General features: G+C 34.7%; 1 protein-coding gene across 4 annotated transcripts in view; it reads right to left on the reverse strand.

Moving 5' to 3' along the window:
- Positions 1-18,815, reverse strand: part of SPATA6 (spermatogenesis associated 6) — a gene marked incomplete at its 5' end in the record, with an annotated part of 98,396 nt that overhangs the window by 71,411 nt on the left and 8,170 nt on the right. For 2 of the 4 annotated variants that reach the window (XM_084244275.1, XM_084244278.1), the window contains 3 exons: positions 1,121-1,162; positions 12,045-12,093; positions 13,360-13,497. In XM_084244275.1, the coding sequence (XP_084100401.1) occupies positions 1,121-1,162; positions 12,045-12,093; positions 13,360-13,497 (229 nt within the window). Of the gene's footprint in view, positions 1-1,115; positions 1,163-12,044; positions 12,094-13,359; positions 13,498-18,815 lie in introns of all 4 variants that reach the window. The other 2 variants (XM_084244276.1, XM_084244277.1) reach the window with 2 other exon arrangements.

Consider the following 18,815-nt stretch of genomic DNA (forward strand, 5'->3'; position numbering starts at 1 on the left):
TGTTGCAAAAAATATATAGACATTTCTAGAATTTGTGGTTACTTGAATTAATATATAGGTATAATATTAAAATGCTTTCAGATGACTAGTTTTCCATAAAATATAGCTCTGTTTTTCACATAAAGTAAGGGCCTGATTAAAATAGATGTCTTCTATCACCGTAGAAATCAATAACAGAAATTAAACTATCCTCCATATCTTAACTCTCCCTATCCTGGGGATTTATGATGTTGCTGATGGGTAAGGCTTTATTCGCCCCACCCCCATACCCAATAGAGGCAGCATACAAAACAAAGACAACTACCAACAAAAGCACATAGTTTTAGAAAAATCACAAGGACGTAAAAAAGACAATCTTTATCAATGTCACAAAATATGCTAGCAAGATATCACCTTATTTTCCACTTGGTTTTGATTTCAATTATTTATTCAATTGTAAAACAACGTGCTCAAATATCATTTATGTCCATCTTTCTGTATATATTATTTTGTTTTATTGATATTTTTGTTATAGGGCAGCTCCGATATTGAACGGGTTGCCTGGCTGTGGGTCCTCACCCGCGCGCTTACGAGGGACTTATTAATACTCCACTACAGGCACACACAAAAGGTTAATAAAAGGTTTATTTACAAGGGAAAGGGAAATAAGGAAAATGTACAACTCAGGGAGAAAACAGGGAAATAAAGTCTTTAATGCATCCTACCCGATCCGACAACCTGGAAACCCAAAAAGCACTCTCTGAGCTGGCTGGATGCTGCGAGCTGGCAGAGAGCCAAAATGGGGGACCCCTCCAAAGCCCACATGTCTGGCTTTATACCAACCTGGCTGCTTAACCCCACCCTCAGGTCCCAGCCACCTTCCCTTTGGTGGTGATGGGATTTGGAGTTCCCAGTGTCTTAGGCTTTGGCCTGGAGTGGGGGTGGAGTCCACAAAGCCTGTATGGAATTAGCTTTAGGACATCCTTTTCCCCCTAACAATTTTTTATACATAGTGAACCAATACTAGAAACTCACCATTGTTCTTAATTTGGGGAGAAGGGAAAAAGACAAGACTTTTTTAAAAGGGCCTCATTGAAGGGGGTTCATATGTCAATTACCTTATTAAAAGATTATACAGTACCTGGTGGAACTAGCTGAATCAACTCAAACAATGCTGTATCATCTGAAAGTTTAAAAAAATCCTTAAATTAGTTCATTGTAAGCAAATATAAATTACTTTACCATATAAGTATCTAAATGCCTAAAAGTAATTGCTGGGTAAACTACTATCAGTTTATATTTTCATACACTGTTTATGTGTATATTTTGGTTAGTACATCTCTTATGGCTTTACTAATCTATAGCAGATATTAACCCTTTAATCTCTCCGGTTTTCTCTTGATTTTTAAAGATTTACTTTTTTTAGAAAAGTTTTAGATTTTCAACAAAATTGAGAGGGAGATACAGAAATTTCCCATTATTCCCTACCCTCCCATCTCCCCACCCCACATGCATAGCCTCTCCCATTGTCACATCATTTACAGGAATGGTGCATTTTTACCAAAGATGAACCTATACTGATACACAATCATTTAAAGTCCATAGTTTACTTCATGGTTAAGTCTTGATGATAATTATTCTGTGGACTTGGCCAAATGTATAAAAATATTATCCATCATTATAATATTATACATTATATTTCACTGCCTAAAAATTCTCTGTGCTCTGCCTATTCACCTCTTTCCCCCCTTCATTCTCCAATTACCTGGCAATCACTGATCTTTTATGTATCCATAGTTCTGACTTTTCCAGAGTGACACATAGTTGGAATCTTATATTTGTAGCCTTTTCAGATTAGTTTATTTTACTTACTAATATGCATTTCAGGTCCTTCCAAGTGTTTTCATGGGCTAGGTTTGTTTTTTTTTTTTTTTTTTTTTTAAATAGTACTCCATTGGCTGGATATGCCACATTTTATGTACCTACTAAAAGATAACTTGGTTGCTTCCAAGTTTTGGTAATTCTGAATTAAACTGCCATCAACATCCATAAACAGGGTTTTGTTTTGTGTGGACATAAGTTTTCAGCTCATTTGGGTAAATACCAATACCTATAATATATTTAATATCTGAAGAAATCATAACCAGGGTTTAATAAGAAAAAAAAAACAGTTGAGGCCATTTTGTTTAAGATCCTTCTACTGCATTGAGAAGAAAAACATAATATGAAGTAAACACAGCAACAAAATATAATTACAAACTAAAGAGGCCATGAAGGTATTATAGTTAGTACTGTAACAGGGTAGTCCCCAGGAAAGGGGGAGGTTCCAGGTTCCCTGCCCCACCCAAATGGAGGGTGGAGCTGAGCAGAGAGGGAAGAAGCTGCAGAGGAGACTGAGGAAGGAAGCAGGATGGAGCCAGAAGGAGATGTGTAGGAGGCACATGGAGCCTAGAGACACGTGAAGAAACTGCGCTTGTCTTTTGGTCGTGGACTGGTGACACAGATGTGGGTGAGACACGTGGGGAGGTGACAATGGCAGCTTTTATCTTGATTTTGATTTTGCTCTTTTCCTTCTGGGCTTGTCTGGTTGTTTCTGACCCTTTTCTGTGGGTCCCCACTGGAAGATGCTTTGGACTTGTGGCAGGCTTTGGGGACTTGCTCTGGGCCAATCCCATTTGGATGGAGTTTTACCCACGAGGGGATGGGTAATCTTGGGTGCTTGATTTAGAAACTATATTCTTTGCCTTTCCTGTATTGTTTCCTAATTGTATTAAAGTTCCTTCCCATTAAAGTCTCATATGTTTTGTGTTGATACGGCGGATGGCAGAACCCATTTAGAGCAGGCAGGTTTGGGGGGGATCTGGGGTACACCTCTCCCTGCCCTGTAACAGTACTATAAGAGTATAATAACAGGACCTAATCGAGTCAGGGAATCAGAGACCGCTAAGGAAGCACTATTTAGGACATGGTCAATAGCATAAATAGGTGTAAACTGGGAGTTGGGGCCTGGCAAAGTAGTTTTCCAACCAAAAGTAACAGGATATACAAAGACTCTAATAGAACATAGCAGACTCTAATAGAACATAAAATGAGTTCCAAAAAAAAAACTTCCTGGTAAAATCAACTTGTAAAAAACTTGCTTAAATGCATGCAAGACCTGACAAGGTGGTTAAAAAAAAAATTACAAGTCTGAATATTAGTATGAAGGAAACACAGAGAAATGAGCCTAGCATTTTGAGACTACTTTTCCTTTAGGGTATCTGACAATTCTGATAGAGGTTGCTAAGAGGTTGAGAAGCTGAGCATAACTGTTCATAAGTTATGAAACAAGTAAACAAATATTGGATATCATGGACTTGAAAAGAGATGGGACAATCCACTTTTTTAAATAGCCAAGTCATATTTATATTTGATCCCTATCCTAGATGCTTAGTGAAAACACCAATAAATTCCAAGAAGCAGTAGTATTATGGACATCATGCCCTAGTGCCATACAGATAAATAACATTTTTCTAAATAAAAAAGTTACAAATAAATATTTGGAATAGACCAAAAAGTTACTGTATTCAATATGAAAATTCAGTATAATGACTGGATTCAAGATAAATGCATTTTCCATCACTATCTTGTATATCAACCATAACAAAAGAAAAGGAAAAGGTCCTTATTCCCAAAAGCTGTAAGACATATAATAGTTATAAATAAATATAAGGAATAGATGAAAAGTATATACACACATACACCCCAAAACCTTAGATTGAAAGAAAGCATAAGATAAAATAAATCAATATATGTCACATATCTATATAGGAAGAATGAATAATGTAAAAGTGCCAATTATCCCAAAATATAATTAAATTAAAACCCAAAGAAACTTATCTTAGACCTTAAGAAATGATTCTAAGTTCATCTAGAAAAAAGGAACATGTAATGAAATGATTTAGCCAATTTGGCAGTTACCTATGAAACTAAATAAACTCTTGTCATATCAGTGATCTCTCTTCATAGTATTTATTCAAAGAAGCTAAAAAATCATGTCACAAAAAAACTGCATATGTGCATTAGTTCTATCAATAATTGTTAAAACTAGGAAACAACCAAGCTATCTTTTGATAGGCGAGTGGATATATAAACTACGATACATCAATACAGGGGAATGTTATTCAGAGCTATAAAGAAATGAGTTATCAAGCCATGCAAAGACCTTGAGATACCTCAAATGTAAATGACTAAGTAAAAGAAGTCAATCTGAGAAGACTTTATGCTGCATGATTCCTACTGTATGATATCCTGAAAAAGGTTATGACTCTTTTCAGATGACATTACAGGACTATGAAGGATGTGGAAATAAAAGGTGGAAAGAGGATTTTTATGGCAGTGAAATTATTCTGTGTGAGATTACAATAGTGGGTGAAAGACATTCTACAGCTGTCAGAACTCACAGAATATACAGCACCAAGAGAGAACTCTAAAGTAAACTAGAATTTAGTTGATAATGTGTTAATGTGGATTCATCGATTGTAACAAATACACTACTCAGATGTAGAATGTTGAATGAAAGATACTGATGTGTGTGTATGTGGGAGCATGGGATATATGAGAACATTCCCAACTTTTCACTCATTTGCTGAGAACCATTATTGTTCTAAAAATAAAGGCAAAGTAATATTAATATATAATTGAAATGAAAAAAAGAACATGTAAGAATATGATTGTGTCTATCAAATAAATAAACTGAATTATAGAAAAATGTAATCATTATGTGATATCAACCGAATAATAGAAAATTTAGAATAATGAAACAGAGAACATGGGGTGCAAGAGGGCTGGAGTTCAGTGAGACAGGGTGATATTAATGGGGAGATTTCTGCTTTTGATAATAGCAACATATAAAAAAACAGATCAAACATCCTATTAAGAAGACTAAGAATATCTAATCAAATTAATTTTTTCCCATCTGTTTGATGTGACAGAGAGGTTAATAGGCAGTAAAGAATTACTGGGCTACGATATGAGAGAAGAAAAGCCAGGAAGATGAGCCAGACTTTTTTTTCTCCCTAAAGCTAACTGCTAATTCTAGAAAAGGCAGATGAGACTGAAAACCGCTGATAAACTAAGATTTTGAGTCACACAGACATAAAGCAAAACATGATGACCATAAAGTCTGTCAAGAAGGGGAGGGCTTTAAGTTCTCCACACTTTGGATTGTGTCCCTAACAGACAAGAAGATAGAAATAAGGATGAACTGGAAATAAGGGAGAGTGAGGGGGGAGCTATATTCAGAGTAATGCATAATGTATGGTTTAATATCTTTGAAGCCAAGAATAGATAAACTACTGATAAAAATCAAAATAGTAATTATCTTGAGGGGAATACTGACTAGTAGTGGCACAAGAAACCTTTCAAATACCGGAAATGATCTATATCTTAATGAGTGATTGTTAAGGATATAAAGGATATATACAAGTGTGAATAATCATTGAAAATATACACTTGGGATTAAAATTAATGCACTTCAGAAAGTTTATTGTATGAAGAATATCTAAGACAATCTCCATAAAGAATAAACCCAGAAGGTTTTGCCAAAATGAATAAAAATTAGAAACTACAAGTAAAAGGAACAAGTTGCATTTACAAATACCAAGTCATAAAATACAACTTCAGGATAGAGTATAGTGAAATTACTAGGCTTTAAGAGAAATAAAAAACACTTTAGACAAAAACCAATAATTTATAAGTGAAAGTACACCAAAAATTGAAAAAATGATTTACATACCTCAAGGAAAATTAGTATTAAGCAAAAACAAACAAACAAAAAACAACTTAAAATACATTATACAACTAAGCAAAAGAGAGAAAATAATTATAAATTCAAGCAAAAATAAAAGTGTTGCAGGACAGGTAACTATAGTGTGCACGTGTGTGTGTATCTCACATGATTCAGCTATAAATTTTTACAGAGTTGTATTAAGAGGAGAAAGAAAAAATGTATTTGTGTTGAGGCAAGCAGGAACTATACAAAAAATATTTAAAATCTTCATTTCCCACCGGGAAGGAAAGAAAATGTCTAAAATTGGAAACTGAATATGTTTTAAGTACAAAATAAGAATGTTAGAGATTTGGAGGTGAGTACAAAGAAAAACTTTTTTTTTTTTAAATGAAAAGTAGTCCCAATGGGAATGGGAAATGCGGGGAAGAGGAAATTACAGGATTATTGTTTTTGTAATAAGCTTTGTAGACTATATTTAACTCTGATATAAAAACAATTCTAAACTGATTAAAAGTTTCAATATAAGTTAGAAACAAATTAAAAAGACAAAACTCCAATATTTGCAAATATGAATGCATGTCTATATGTAGCTATACACATGTATGCATATATGCGTGTATATATGTATATATGTGTATAGCCTGAGAGCAAGTCTTTCAGAATAATAAAAGTATTATGAAATGCAAAATAATCATTTCATGAAGAAAAGTGAAAAGCTAAAAATAAAGTCAAGAAAGGAAGCAGCCCTTTTATAAGGAATCTAAGTAAAAAGGAAAGGGCCCTGCCCCAACCAAAGTCATTCTGGAAGGGACCAAACATAAGCAGAATATAGCCAATAAAATATCCATCAATATATTACATTGGTGTACAGTATTTCCAGGTACTATTATTGTCAATAATTTGCATTAAAGACAAATAAATGAATCTGTTAACAAAACATGTTCAAATACAATTTGTTTTTAATTCCACTAAGTTTGCTAAAAGTATCAGTGGTCTCCAAAATACCAAAGATCAGAGGAAATACAAAATTCAAAAACAAAGGACTTAAAGCAAAAACAAATGTTAAATTTATGTCAACATACTGTATACCTTCTGAATCAACCATCAACTCAATCAAGAACAGCCATGCAAAATGAAGTAACAAACAATACAGGTCAACATTGCTACTGAAACTCTCCAGTTGTAAAGAAATAGCTGAGAAGTCAAGACTTGGGTTTGTTTAATATCTATTTTATCATAAAAACATAGGTTAATTCCTATGAAAAACGATTTCTTTCTATAAACAACTTTCTATTCCTTCATATTTAAAATGTATATTTTGGCAAAAAATTAAGTAAACAAGACCTTAATTATTAAAGGCAAAATTTTTATAAAGAACTAATGGAGCTGGACACTGAACAGTAAGTTAATGTATATAAACATCCACTGGAACATACAGCATAATCAACCTCATTTTACATTACTTTAAGCCTTATCAGAAATAATGACAATTTTGCTATTTCGTCTGTAAAAGTTCTCATTTTCACACGTACTCTCAGTGTGAGCTACAAAGTAAATGTACTACAATACTCCAGAAATCCTAGTCACATATACAGCAAATCAAAAGCTACAGTAAATACTTGAAGGGAGAGTGCCAGAATGCTAGTAACCCTCAGTACTAGCAAGAACAATTGCTACAATAATTTCCTCTAAATGCCTATTTACTTGCCCTAACTACAAAGGTGAATTGGTTGGAATCTATTTGGCATGTGGATTTGAAATATAAATCCGAGTCATACAAGTTCTCCTGAGGATTGAGGCCAAGGATACTCTCATTCCTAGATTTTTGAAGGATTTATTCTCAGCCTTCAAATATTCACTTGAAAGCATTTTTCAATACCCCAAACGCCATGTCAGCACTAATTCCCAGAAGCTGAGAAGCAGGAGCTCTAATGAAAATGGTATTTTTCCCTATAGGCAAGAGAAAGCAAAAGGGACACCTAGTAATCTATTGCAATATAAATAAAGATCACATTTTCTCTTTATCCAATATTGCAGGGAATGAGACCAGAACGGTTATTATATTGTAATTTTTCAAATCCAAAATACATTTCCTAATCAGAGGATTATAACACTACCAACAGGTATGTCTCCATAGACTAGTTCCAACAGTCATAAAATATTACTATTTTATGTGATACATTTATGATATTTCCTTTAAGTCCCTGGATATAAAATAAATAGTATGTGCCTGGTATTACCTTTTTTTTTTTTTAAGATTTATTTATTTATACAAGAACCAGGGTACAGGCCAGATGTGCGGGAGGGTGAGAGGATTCACCAGAGACAGAGTGGGGAACAGAACAGGCACACTGACGAAACACACTGCTGAGGGGAGCAGCGGGAGAGACAGGAGAGGTCTGCTTCGCCATGTGGGTTTCTCGCCGGCCAGTGGGGATCGAAACCACGCTGCAGAGGCTGCGCACAGCCTCACAGTGCGGCGCTCAACCACCTGTGCCACAAGGGAGGCCCCTAGATTGCCTTACATACAAGAGGTAGAACAATGAACAAAGCAGAAAAAGTCTCTGCTGTTATGAAACAGTCATTCTAATGAGAGAAACAATTAGTAATACATCAGTGTTAAGAAGAAAACCAAGGAGCTCATCTATCCACATTTTCCTGGGCTTTACACTTTTATAACCATTGTCTTTGGTGAAAATATTAAAAGCATACTCCTTTTACTTTCAAAATATCCTGGTAGAGAAGATGTAACACAACATAGTTGGGTAGATAGCAATTTAGCTATTGACCAAAAGGGGTGCTATTTCAGATACATTGGTAAGAACAGACATCTTATAAATTTTAGAAGTGACTAGAAAGAAATGAGGGAACACGTATTTTATATATCTGTAGAAGAGTTTTTCAAGCAGTATAATTGTGGCCATATACTGTGAAAGAGAAAAGAGAGATTGTAGAAAGGAATCTGTAAAATCTTTAGTGAGAAAAAATGAAAATCCAGTTCCAATAGTGAAGTCTATGTATTAGAAAACTTTTCATTCTCTTTCTTGCCTACAAATGGTTCTTAAGGGATAGCTTTAGCCAGAACTAATTACATTCTGGTAGATTCTAGGATTAAAACCATTTCCTACATTCTCTAGGAATGCAAAATTGCCCTATTAGGACTTCTAATAGCATTGACACTTAATATCACTTTATATATCATAAATATATATTTCCCCAGAGTCTTAGGTGATTCTGGGCTTCTGGAGTTTCCTTAAAATTACAGATATAGCATGAAATGGAACTGGTAGTTTCCCTAATAATAACAATAGTAATAATAATGCCACCATCAATAATAATAATCAAGGGACATTTTAAGTGTTTACTCTGTACCAAGGACTGTTCTAAGTACATTATCTCAACAATCTGACCATTTATCAAACTATCCAGTTAAAGGAAAGGTCCTTTAGCATTTGAATCATGCTCAAATTGTTTTTAGATAACATATTTCAATGCATAAAATTTGAGTTGTAGACAGACAGGCATACATTAGTTTTGTATATTACACAATGGGAAATGATAAACGTGACTCACAGTTCCAGTCATATACTAGAATGAGTAAATAGAAATTTTTTTGGTACAATTTATAAAATACTATTTTCCACTTTCACTGGCATAAAGTCTGTTACTTATTTGGACTCAGTTTTATCTTTTATTTAAAGGGACTTGTTTCTACCACATTTCTACTATCACTCTATGTTTAACTTGAAAGGCTCAGCACTGTGGAAGCTCACGAAAGGGACATTCGGCACCTGTCTCCACAGCACCTGGTGCCCTCCTTTGCCCCTCCATTTAAAATCCATGTGGTTCTTAGATATCCGGTACATGGACTGCCTGAACCAAAAGTAAAACAAATCTGAGCTGAATCAGCATCATATTACATGCCCCATCCTACAGTGATTAGAATAAATATAAAGACTTGATGAAAATTTGGAATATAGAACTCTTAAGAATATGGTTGAAAGATGTGAAGACTGTAACTGCTACAATTTTACTACCATGAATTAGGCTAAGAGTCAAGAAGACATGTGCTTCTAGGTAGTCTATCAGCTACTAAGAATACAACATGGGCCTGCAACTTGTCTTCACAGGCCAGCTGTGATGGCACGTAAGCACCTGGGGAAAAAAGCTCTGCCCGCAGAACCTGCTGAAATCAGAGATAGACAGTATTTTAGGGGTTAGTGGAAGCCAGAAGTTCCTGGGAACACTCTGCCAGTGGAATCACCCCTCAGCTGACAGTAGTCTCAGATCCCTCCTTTACCTCCAACAGCCAGAGCCCCCACGGAGGTTTGTGCCCTGGACACTAACACTATAGCACCAACCTCCTCTTCCCTATCTTGGCCACACCCTATAGGTCAGGTTCTAGGGCCACCACCCCATACTGGCACCTAAGCACCAAGGTGTGCTTGGTGAAGTAATTTCATCCAATGCTGTATGTGTATTTATGTGTGTACACAAAGCCCAGCATCTCACAAAGCCACCACCCCAGGCATATGCCTTTAATTCTAGCACAAGGCAGCTATGTGAGGACTGGGAAGGAAAACTGTTTAGCATAGTATATAGAAATAAATGTAGAAGTACCAAACAAAGGGAGGAGACAGAGAAATGTGCCCTGGTTAATGGATCAAGACATAACGGGGAAAACAATCCTAAGACTTCAAAACAACAGTCTTAATAGAGGCTCACTGAAATTAGGACAACAATGGATGAATAAAATGAGTACTACAACAAAGAGAAAATATACAAATGTTCCAAATTGAAATCATAGAGCTAAAAAACACAATAGTCAAAATAAAAATACAATAAAGGGGTTCAACAGTGGATCAGATGAAGCAGAGAATCGAAAAGTAGGGTAGTGGAAAACATCCAAAAAATCAGCAAAAATAAAAAGAATTTTAAAACTGAAGATAACTGAAGAAACTTACGGGACAACATCAAGAGGAACAATATCATCATTGACAGGAGTTTTAGAAGAAGAGAGGGAGAAAAGGGAAGAGAAATCTTATTTGAAGAAACGATAGCCAAGATCTTTCCCAACCTGGAGAAGGAAACAGATATCAAGATACAGGAAACTCAGAGGATTCCAAAAAACAAACCCAAACAGACACCTTAAAATTAAAATGGCAGAAGTTAAAGGGAGATTCTTAAAAGCAGATAGAAAATGAAATCTTGCCATTTGCAATAACATGAATGGAGCTGGAGGGGATTATACTTAGTAAAAATAAGTCAGAAGGAGAAAGACAAATACTGTATGATGTCACATGTGGGATACAAAAAGAAAGAAAGAAAGAAAGAAAGAAAGAAGGAAGGAAGGAAGGAAGGAAGGAAGGAAGGAAGGAAGGAAGGAAGGAAGGAAGGAAGGAAGGAAGGAAGGAAGGAAGGAAGGAAGGAAAGAAAGAAAGAAAGAAAGAAAGAAAGAAAGAAAGAAAGAAAGAAAGAAAGAAAGAAAGAAAGGAGGGAAGGAGGGAGGGAGGGAGGGAGGGAGGGAGGGAGGGAGGGAGGAAGGAAGGAAGGAAGGAAGGAAGGAAGGAAGGAAGGAAGGAAGGAAAGAAAGAAAGGAACAAACAAAATATAACCAAGAATACCCTTGGATTCTCACTGTAGGACTGAGATTTCCAGAGGGAATTTGGGGGTACAAACAAAGGATGGAGGGGATCCAATGTACCGTGGTGAAGGGCTGTTGCACCAACTAGGAAGAAGAATGGCATAATAAACATCAAAATGAAAATCAATGACATAAAAAGAGAAACTTGATGACTTATGAATGCAATTCTCCAAAATTTATCTATTTAACAGATTTCTAGCAACACTATTCCTATTCAACACTTCTTATCAAATTCCCAGCTAGCTCTTAGAAGTTGACAAGCTTTCTAAGATTTATATGGAATGAAAAGAACCTGGAAATATAAAAAAGAAAGTTTAAAGACTTAAACAACCTGATTTCAAAATTCACTATAAAGCTACAGGAATTTAGACAGTTATATTCACACAAGGATAGGCATGCAGATGGACAAAAGATAGTCCAGAGATAAACACTAATTCTTCTATCAGTCTTCAACAAAGGTGTGAAGGCAATTCAATGAAGGAAAAGACAGTATTTTCAGCAAATGATGCTGTGATAACTAGAGCTACCAAAAAATTAGACACTTTTACAAAAATTAAAAAAAAAACTATTAGAACCTTTTTATCTTACTCAAGATTTAAAAATAAAATTCTAAAGTTTCTTAGAATCATAAATTGAAAGTTAAATACTTACATTCAAGCTGTGCAACTACATCTCCAGGGTCTACTGCTTCAGGGAACACCTAGAGGAGGCAGAGAGAAGCAGGGTGGAGAATAACCAAAGGGAAAAGATGAGCAAAGTGGTCACTGTTTTTCGCCCTCTCATCCCCAAAATATTCCTTTTCCCAAGCAAAGAAACCTCTGACAATACTGAAGACTGTCCCCTCCTTTCTGACTCCTTTAAAGGTCAACAGAGATTTTACACACATGCACTCTCCGCAGTCACTGTTCCTGTGCTCCCACTGGCTTCTCCGGGTGTCCCCCCGACTCACGGAGCTTATTCCCAACAAAACACCTTTACCTTGGCTATTCCTCTGCTTATAATGCCTTTTCCCTCTACAACTTACACAGTCTCATAACTCAGGCTCAGTGTAAAAGTTACTGCCGTCTCTGAACACCCTTTAAATCACAAGGGAGAGGGGAAGAGCACAAGGAAACAGGTGATGGACTATGGGTGCTTTGGTGGTGGGAGAATTATCATGACCACACCTAAGGGAAGAAATCATATACTGTCCAAAAACATTGTTGTTAAGAAAAAAGTCCATATTTAAAAAAAAAAATGAGCTATACTATAATCAGACATAGGAAACAAAAAATAAAATAAAATAGACTTGTAAACTCTCAGTCCTTCCTTGTCCGCTGAGCCTCCCTTTAGTCTCTTCAAACACTTACAGCTGTCTAAAATGATAGTATTCATTTATTTACTTATTATCTACTTCTATTACAATGGAAGTACCAAGGGATGATTACCTTGTTTATCCAGTGCCTAGAACAGTAAAGGGAACAGATCAGGTAATGGATAATTATTTGTGGAGAACAGGAGGGAAGGGAAGTAGGAAGAGAGGGTGGGTGGGAGGCAGAGAAGGAAATAAAAAAGGGAGAAATATAATTGACAATATTTACCCAAAAGAATCAATTTTAGGAAGGGGAAAAGAAAGGAAGAAGAACGGCAAGACAGTCAGAACTAAAATATGACCTACTTTTATCTATTCATATCTCTTCTCTTTTTATGAAAATGATTATTGAGAATTTGAGGTGCTGTATCTTACATAAAACCTACTACAACAGTTTAGGAATGCACTAATCCCTAACAAATAAAAGAGGCAAATGATTCAATGCATAATGCAGTGCATATTTATTTTTTTTTTAAGTTTTCAAATTTAAGTTACAAATCTTTTGAATTAAATCAAAGTACAAAGTCAGCAATAATAAATTGTGCTCTGTATTATTTTAATTTGGAACCACTTTACTTTCTGGTTTTTGATATTTGACCCGATATTTGAACTCACCTTTTCAAACACCATTCTGGCGTTGAAGACCAGTGGAAAGGTGGCTGGGACACATTGTGTCTTTTTGTATTGGCCAAACACACAGATGCTAAGATAGATGTCCTCCTTGTCTTTCAGCACCACTCCTGGACAAGTTACCTAAAAGAAATCAGATCAAAAGATGCAACTACTATATGAATGCCCTGAACCACTAAAATAATTTATCAAACATTACATAAAAACATTGGTCCATTAAGCTAATAAAAACGAGCACAGAAAAACAAAGAAGAGAGATAGTCTAATGTTTACAGATTTAAATAAAATGCCTTAGATCTTCCATCCCTCTGAGAAATCAATGATTTTCCATTTGGTTATTTGTGCCACATTTGAAGCGCTATGCTCTGGCTCCTGGGACAGACACTAATAGTTTTTAAAGTCAGCCTTAGGCTCCCACTTCATGCAGAATGCTGACATAAACTTATTCAGCATCATTTAATCACAAAGTATTAAGACTCAGCAGAAATAAAACACTATATGAGAGGACAAAAAAAAAAAAAACCTGATAAAAGTACAAATCTGACCTTTATCACCCTAGACAGCAGCCCATAGATACCCTCATCAAACACAGTGTGACCAAGTTCCAGAGCAAATGAATTGTAAATTTCTAAATCAATGAGAAGTTTTTTAAATATGAAATTGCAATTAGCTATTCTCATGATTGGCAGAAAGAATAGGCATAAAATGTGGGGTTGATAAAAGTACATAACAGTCTGTCCAGTTCCTGCCATATTCATTGTCAATGACCAGTCATATCCATAACAGGATATTAAAGGCTGTCCAAGATTTGAATCCAACTACCCACATGGTAATACTACTCAACACCCCCTAATCATACAACTGATTGTATTATCAGTGTATAATTTTATAGTTCTCTGCAAACACATATTACTCTCTTGCCTCACCTTCTTCCATCATCTGGATTACTATGTCTTACTATTCTATTCCATCTCTCCTCATTTACTCCTAGAATCTGCCCATGTTTTTATCAGTAGCCATCTCCTACACAAAACTTCTTTTTGTTTACCAACTATTATTATTCAATTCAATCTGATTCAAATATTTATTATGAATGTGCCCAATACTAGATGCAAGTAAACATATTTTAGAGTTTCATATCATTTTGCAGTTCTTTTAAGGCCCTAATTTTTAGCTCCATGCAATTTAGTTAAGTGGATACATCCCATCACTTTTGTTTGATTATAAATTCCCCAAGGACAGAAATTTATTCTCAGCACTATGTCCCCAAACCGTAGACATTCAGAATTAAGAAGGGACCCAGAGACTATCTAATGCAGTTTTGAATTTTTACATATGAAAATACCAGAGCCAGCAAAAAAACAGGTGCTTTATCTAAACTCACACAGTAAATGGGTCAATAAAATACAAAGTATTTAGAACAATGCCTGACAGAGTATTCATTCAACTAACACAATGTTGTTAGGTTGAAAACTGTTATCATCTGCCAGCTAAACACAGACTATTGCATTGAATAAATGACTAAAACTGCATGTCCACTTATACATAACTATGCCAGTTATTCTGACTCTACCTACCTCTTATTCTATGTTCTGCTGTCCTCATATATTCCCTATTGATTATTAAAATCAAAGTCCTCAGCAAACTTCACTATGGCCATCAGCTTCATTTACTACTCTGCTTCATTAAAATCAAATCTATCTTCAAATTCCTCTAAATCCATGTTATCTAATCTGGTAGCTGCTAAGCACCTTTGCCTAAAGATGTGGCTAGCCCAAAATAATATGGGTAGTAAATGTAAAATACAAGGTTCCAAAGAATATGAAGACTTGCTCAAAAAGATTTTGAAGACCTGTGACAAAAAATATAAAAATCTCATTAACATTTTTTACATGAATGACATGTTTGAAAGAATATTTTGAAATTATTGCCTTAAATAAATTTACTGCTAAAATTAATTTAATCTGCCTTAACTTTTTAAATGTAACTAGTAGAAAATTTTAAATTACATTCTTGACTCAAATTTGTGGTTTACATTATATTTCCATTGGATAATACTACTCTAATTGTGCTCACTGGAAACTACTGACTCCCTTTCCAATACATGCAAGAGAGCATGACATTTTTTTCTCATTCACAATTCTACAAATGCTGTCATTTATTAAAGGAAATTTCCCAGCAGATTTCCAAAAAGAAAGCAAGGGAGGGGGGCTTAAATCAAATGAGACAAATAGAAAATAAATAAATAGCAAGTGGTTTGATTTAAACCAATCGTATGGTTAATTACATGAATGTAACTATTCTAAGCATGCTAACTAAAAGGTAGAAATAGGCTGAATTAAAACAAAGCAAGACATAACATACTGACTACAAAAAAAAAAACCCTGACTTTCAAAATAAAGATACACATAGAGAAAATGTTAGGGAGAAAAGGATGTCCCAAAGCAAATTCCATATAGGCTTTGTGGACTCCACCCCCACCCCAGGTCAAAGCCAAAGACACTGGGAACTCCAAATCCCATCACCACCAAAGGGAAGGTGGCTGGGACCTGAGGGTGGGGTTAAGCAGCCAGGTGGATACAAAAGGCAGACACGTGGGCTTTGGGGGCTCTCCATTTTTGGGCTCTCGGCCAGCTCGCAGTGTCCGGCCAGCTCTGAGAGTGACTTTGGGTTTCCAGGTCGTCGGATAGGGTAGGACGCATTAAAGACTTTATTTCCCTATTTTCTCCCTGAGTTGTACCTTTTCCTTATTTCTTTTTCTCTTGTAAATAAACCTTTTATTAACCCTTTTGTGTGTGTCTGTAGTAGAGTATTCATAAGTCCCTTTAAAGGGCGCGGGTGAGGACCCACAGCCAGGAACCCGTTTAATATCGGGGTTGCTCTATAACAAAAACACTTTCAGAATGATGGAGTATGTACTTCTCCAAAAAAAATCAGTCCCTGATATAAAAGCAAGACAACACTACAAAAAACTGTCATATCAACATGTTAGAACACTGAAAATTAACTAGAGGCTTACAACAATCTGAGGAGCACTTATTCAAGATAAATAGTTGATTTTGGCAAAATCAGAGATATGGCATTTTAATATACTCTATGCCCAGTCTCCATTATGTAGGATCTGCATAACCTTGAAAACCAAAACCACTACAATCATCACGATTATTGTATCCATGAAAACCACCAGTCTGACAGTGACTGTAAGAGAACAGATTTAGAGTTACTCAGAAGTCCAGTCCTCAAAGAATTATCATTATTGACACAATAGGACCTAGAAATCCCCATTCACAGGACTTATCATTGTTGGAGGAAAATCAAAGCTTACTCAAGCCAAATAACCTATCTTCCAAGGTATTTGTCAAAAACAATCAACAATTGTTTAACATCATAAATGCCTGAGGTGATGATCACAACTGGGGCAAACAATAGATGATCAAAACTCTTAAAAGCAATGTTGGAGAATCATGTGGGTGGGGAAATAATGTGAGAAGGGGTGTCTTTGAGAAGCTATGATATATTCTTGGCAATTTAGGCTATACAGAGGTACAGGACAGTGCACATGTTCAGAAATGACATGGAAAACCCTACACTGAACTGAAAGCAAAGATTGGCTTAAAAAAATAAATTTGAACAAAGCAAAAATATAAATTGTGTTATGGGCTCATATGTATAAAGATGAAATTTGTACGAAAATAATATCATAAGGAAGAGTACATAGAGTGAAAGGAATGAAATTGAACCAAAGGTAATGAGTACTATTTAAATCAAATTGATGTTAATCTACACTAGATCATTTTAAATTAAGATGTTAATTGTGAACCCAAGGACAACCACTAAGAAAATAACTCAAATATAGTAAGAGGAAAAGGGTAATTCAATGGTATACCAGAAAATAGCGAACAGAAAAGAAGCTAATGCAGGAATAGAAAAACCAAAAAAGATACGAGAGAGAGAAAAAATAAATTGCAAAATAGCAAAGATAAATTCTACCTTATTTGTAATTATATTAAAGGCAAACTGATTAAACATTACAACTAAAAGGCAGCACTTAGCAGAATGAATTTTAAAATATAACCCACACTTTAGATTCAAAGACACAAATGGACTGATAATAAAAGAATGGGGAAAGTAGTAAACAAAGAAGCTATAATGGTTACACTATCATGAGACAAATAAACATTAAATAAAAAATTGGTTCTCTCTCTATAAATATACACACTACATAATGTCTATCTCAATTATGATATAAAGTGGATTTCAAAAAGAAATTACAATTTTTTGCTATATATATAGATTTAATGCTATATATTATATATACACATAACATTATTTCAAGAAGACTAACTATAAACATACATGCATTTAACAGAGTTCCAAAATACATGAAGAAAAAACAGAAATCTCTCCAAAGAAGATAAACAGATAATAAATACATTGAAACATGTTTAACATCATTAGTTATTAAGGAATATAAATCAAACACATATAAAAAATGTCTCTTTACAACCACTACTATGGCTATAATCAAAAAAGAAAGACAAAAACCACCACTGGAGAAAATGCCAAAAATTCCAATACTCATACATTACTGATGGATATGCAAAATGGTTCAGTCACTGAGAAAAATTTTGACAGTTCCTAAGAAAAATTAAACAGAGTTATCATAAGATCCAGCATTCCTAAATATATACATAAGAGCACTGAAAGTACAAATCCACACAAAAATGTGCACAAGAGTCTAGCAGGATTATTCATAACAGCCAAAAAGTAGATACTACTGAAATGTTCATAAACTGATAAATGAATACGCAAAATGTATATCCAAACAAGGAAATAGTATTTGACCATAAAAAGAATAAAGAAACAGTACATGCTACAGCTTAGATGAACCTTGAAAACATTATGCTATGTGAAAGAAGCAAAAACCAAAAAGCGACATATTGTATGATTCCATTTATAGAAATGTTCAGAATAGGCAAACCAACAGATCCAGAAATTAGATTTTTGGTAATGAGGGGCTGGAGGAGTAACTGCTAATAAGTATAGGATTTATGGGGTGATAAAATTTTTCTTCAATTAGTGGTTAATGTTGCACAACTTTATGAATACACTGAAAGTTACTGAATTGTACTCTTTAAAAGGCTAGATTTAGATGTAAATTACTTATCAACTTTTTAAAAATTAAAGATTCAAGATAAAAGTAAAATGACAGAAAAAGATATACCATGCATTCACTAATCAGAACAAAGTTGGCGTGTCTATCTCAAAAAATTGATGAATTAAAAAGAATAAAATTCAAGTGCTATGATAATGCCAGAACACCAAATTAAATGAAGTAAAAAACACGTACTGAAGTTATATATTATTTTCATGTAAATAGAAAACATTCAGTATTAGATAAGTATTAGTATACAAAGGAAATGTTAACAAAAATAATATTG

Source organism: Talpa europaea, assembly GCF_964194135.1.
Source record: "Talpa europaea genome assembly, chromosome: 9".
In the NCBI taxonomy this organism is placed as follows: Eukaryota; Metazoa; Chordata; class Mammalia; order Eulipotyphla; family Talpidae; genus Talpa; species Talpa europaea.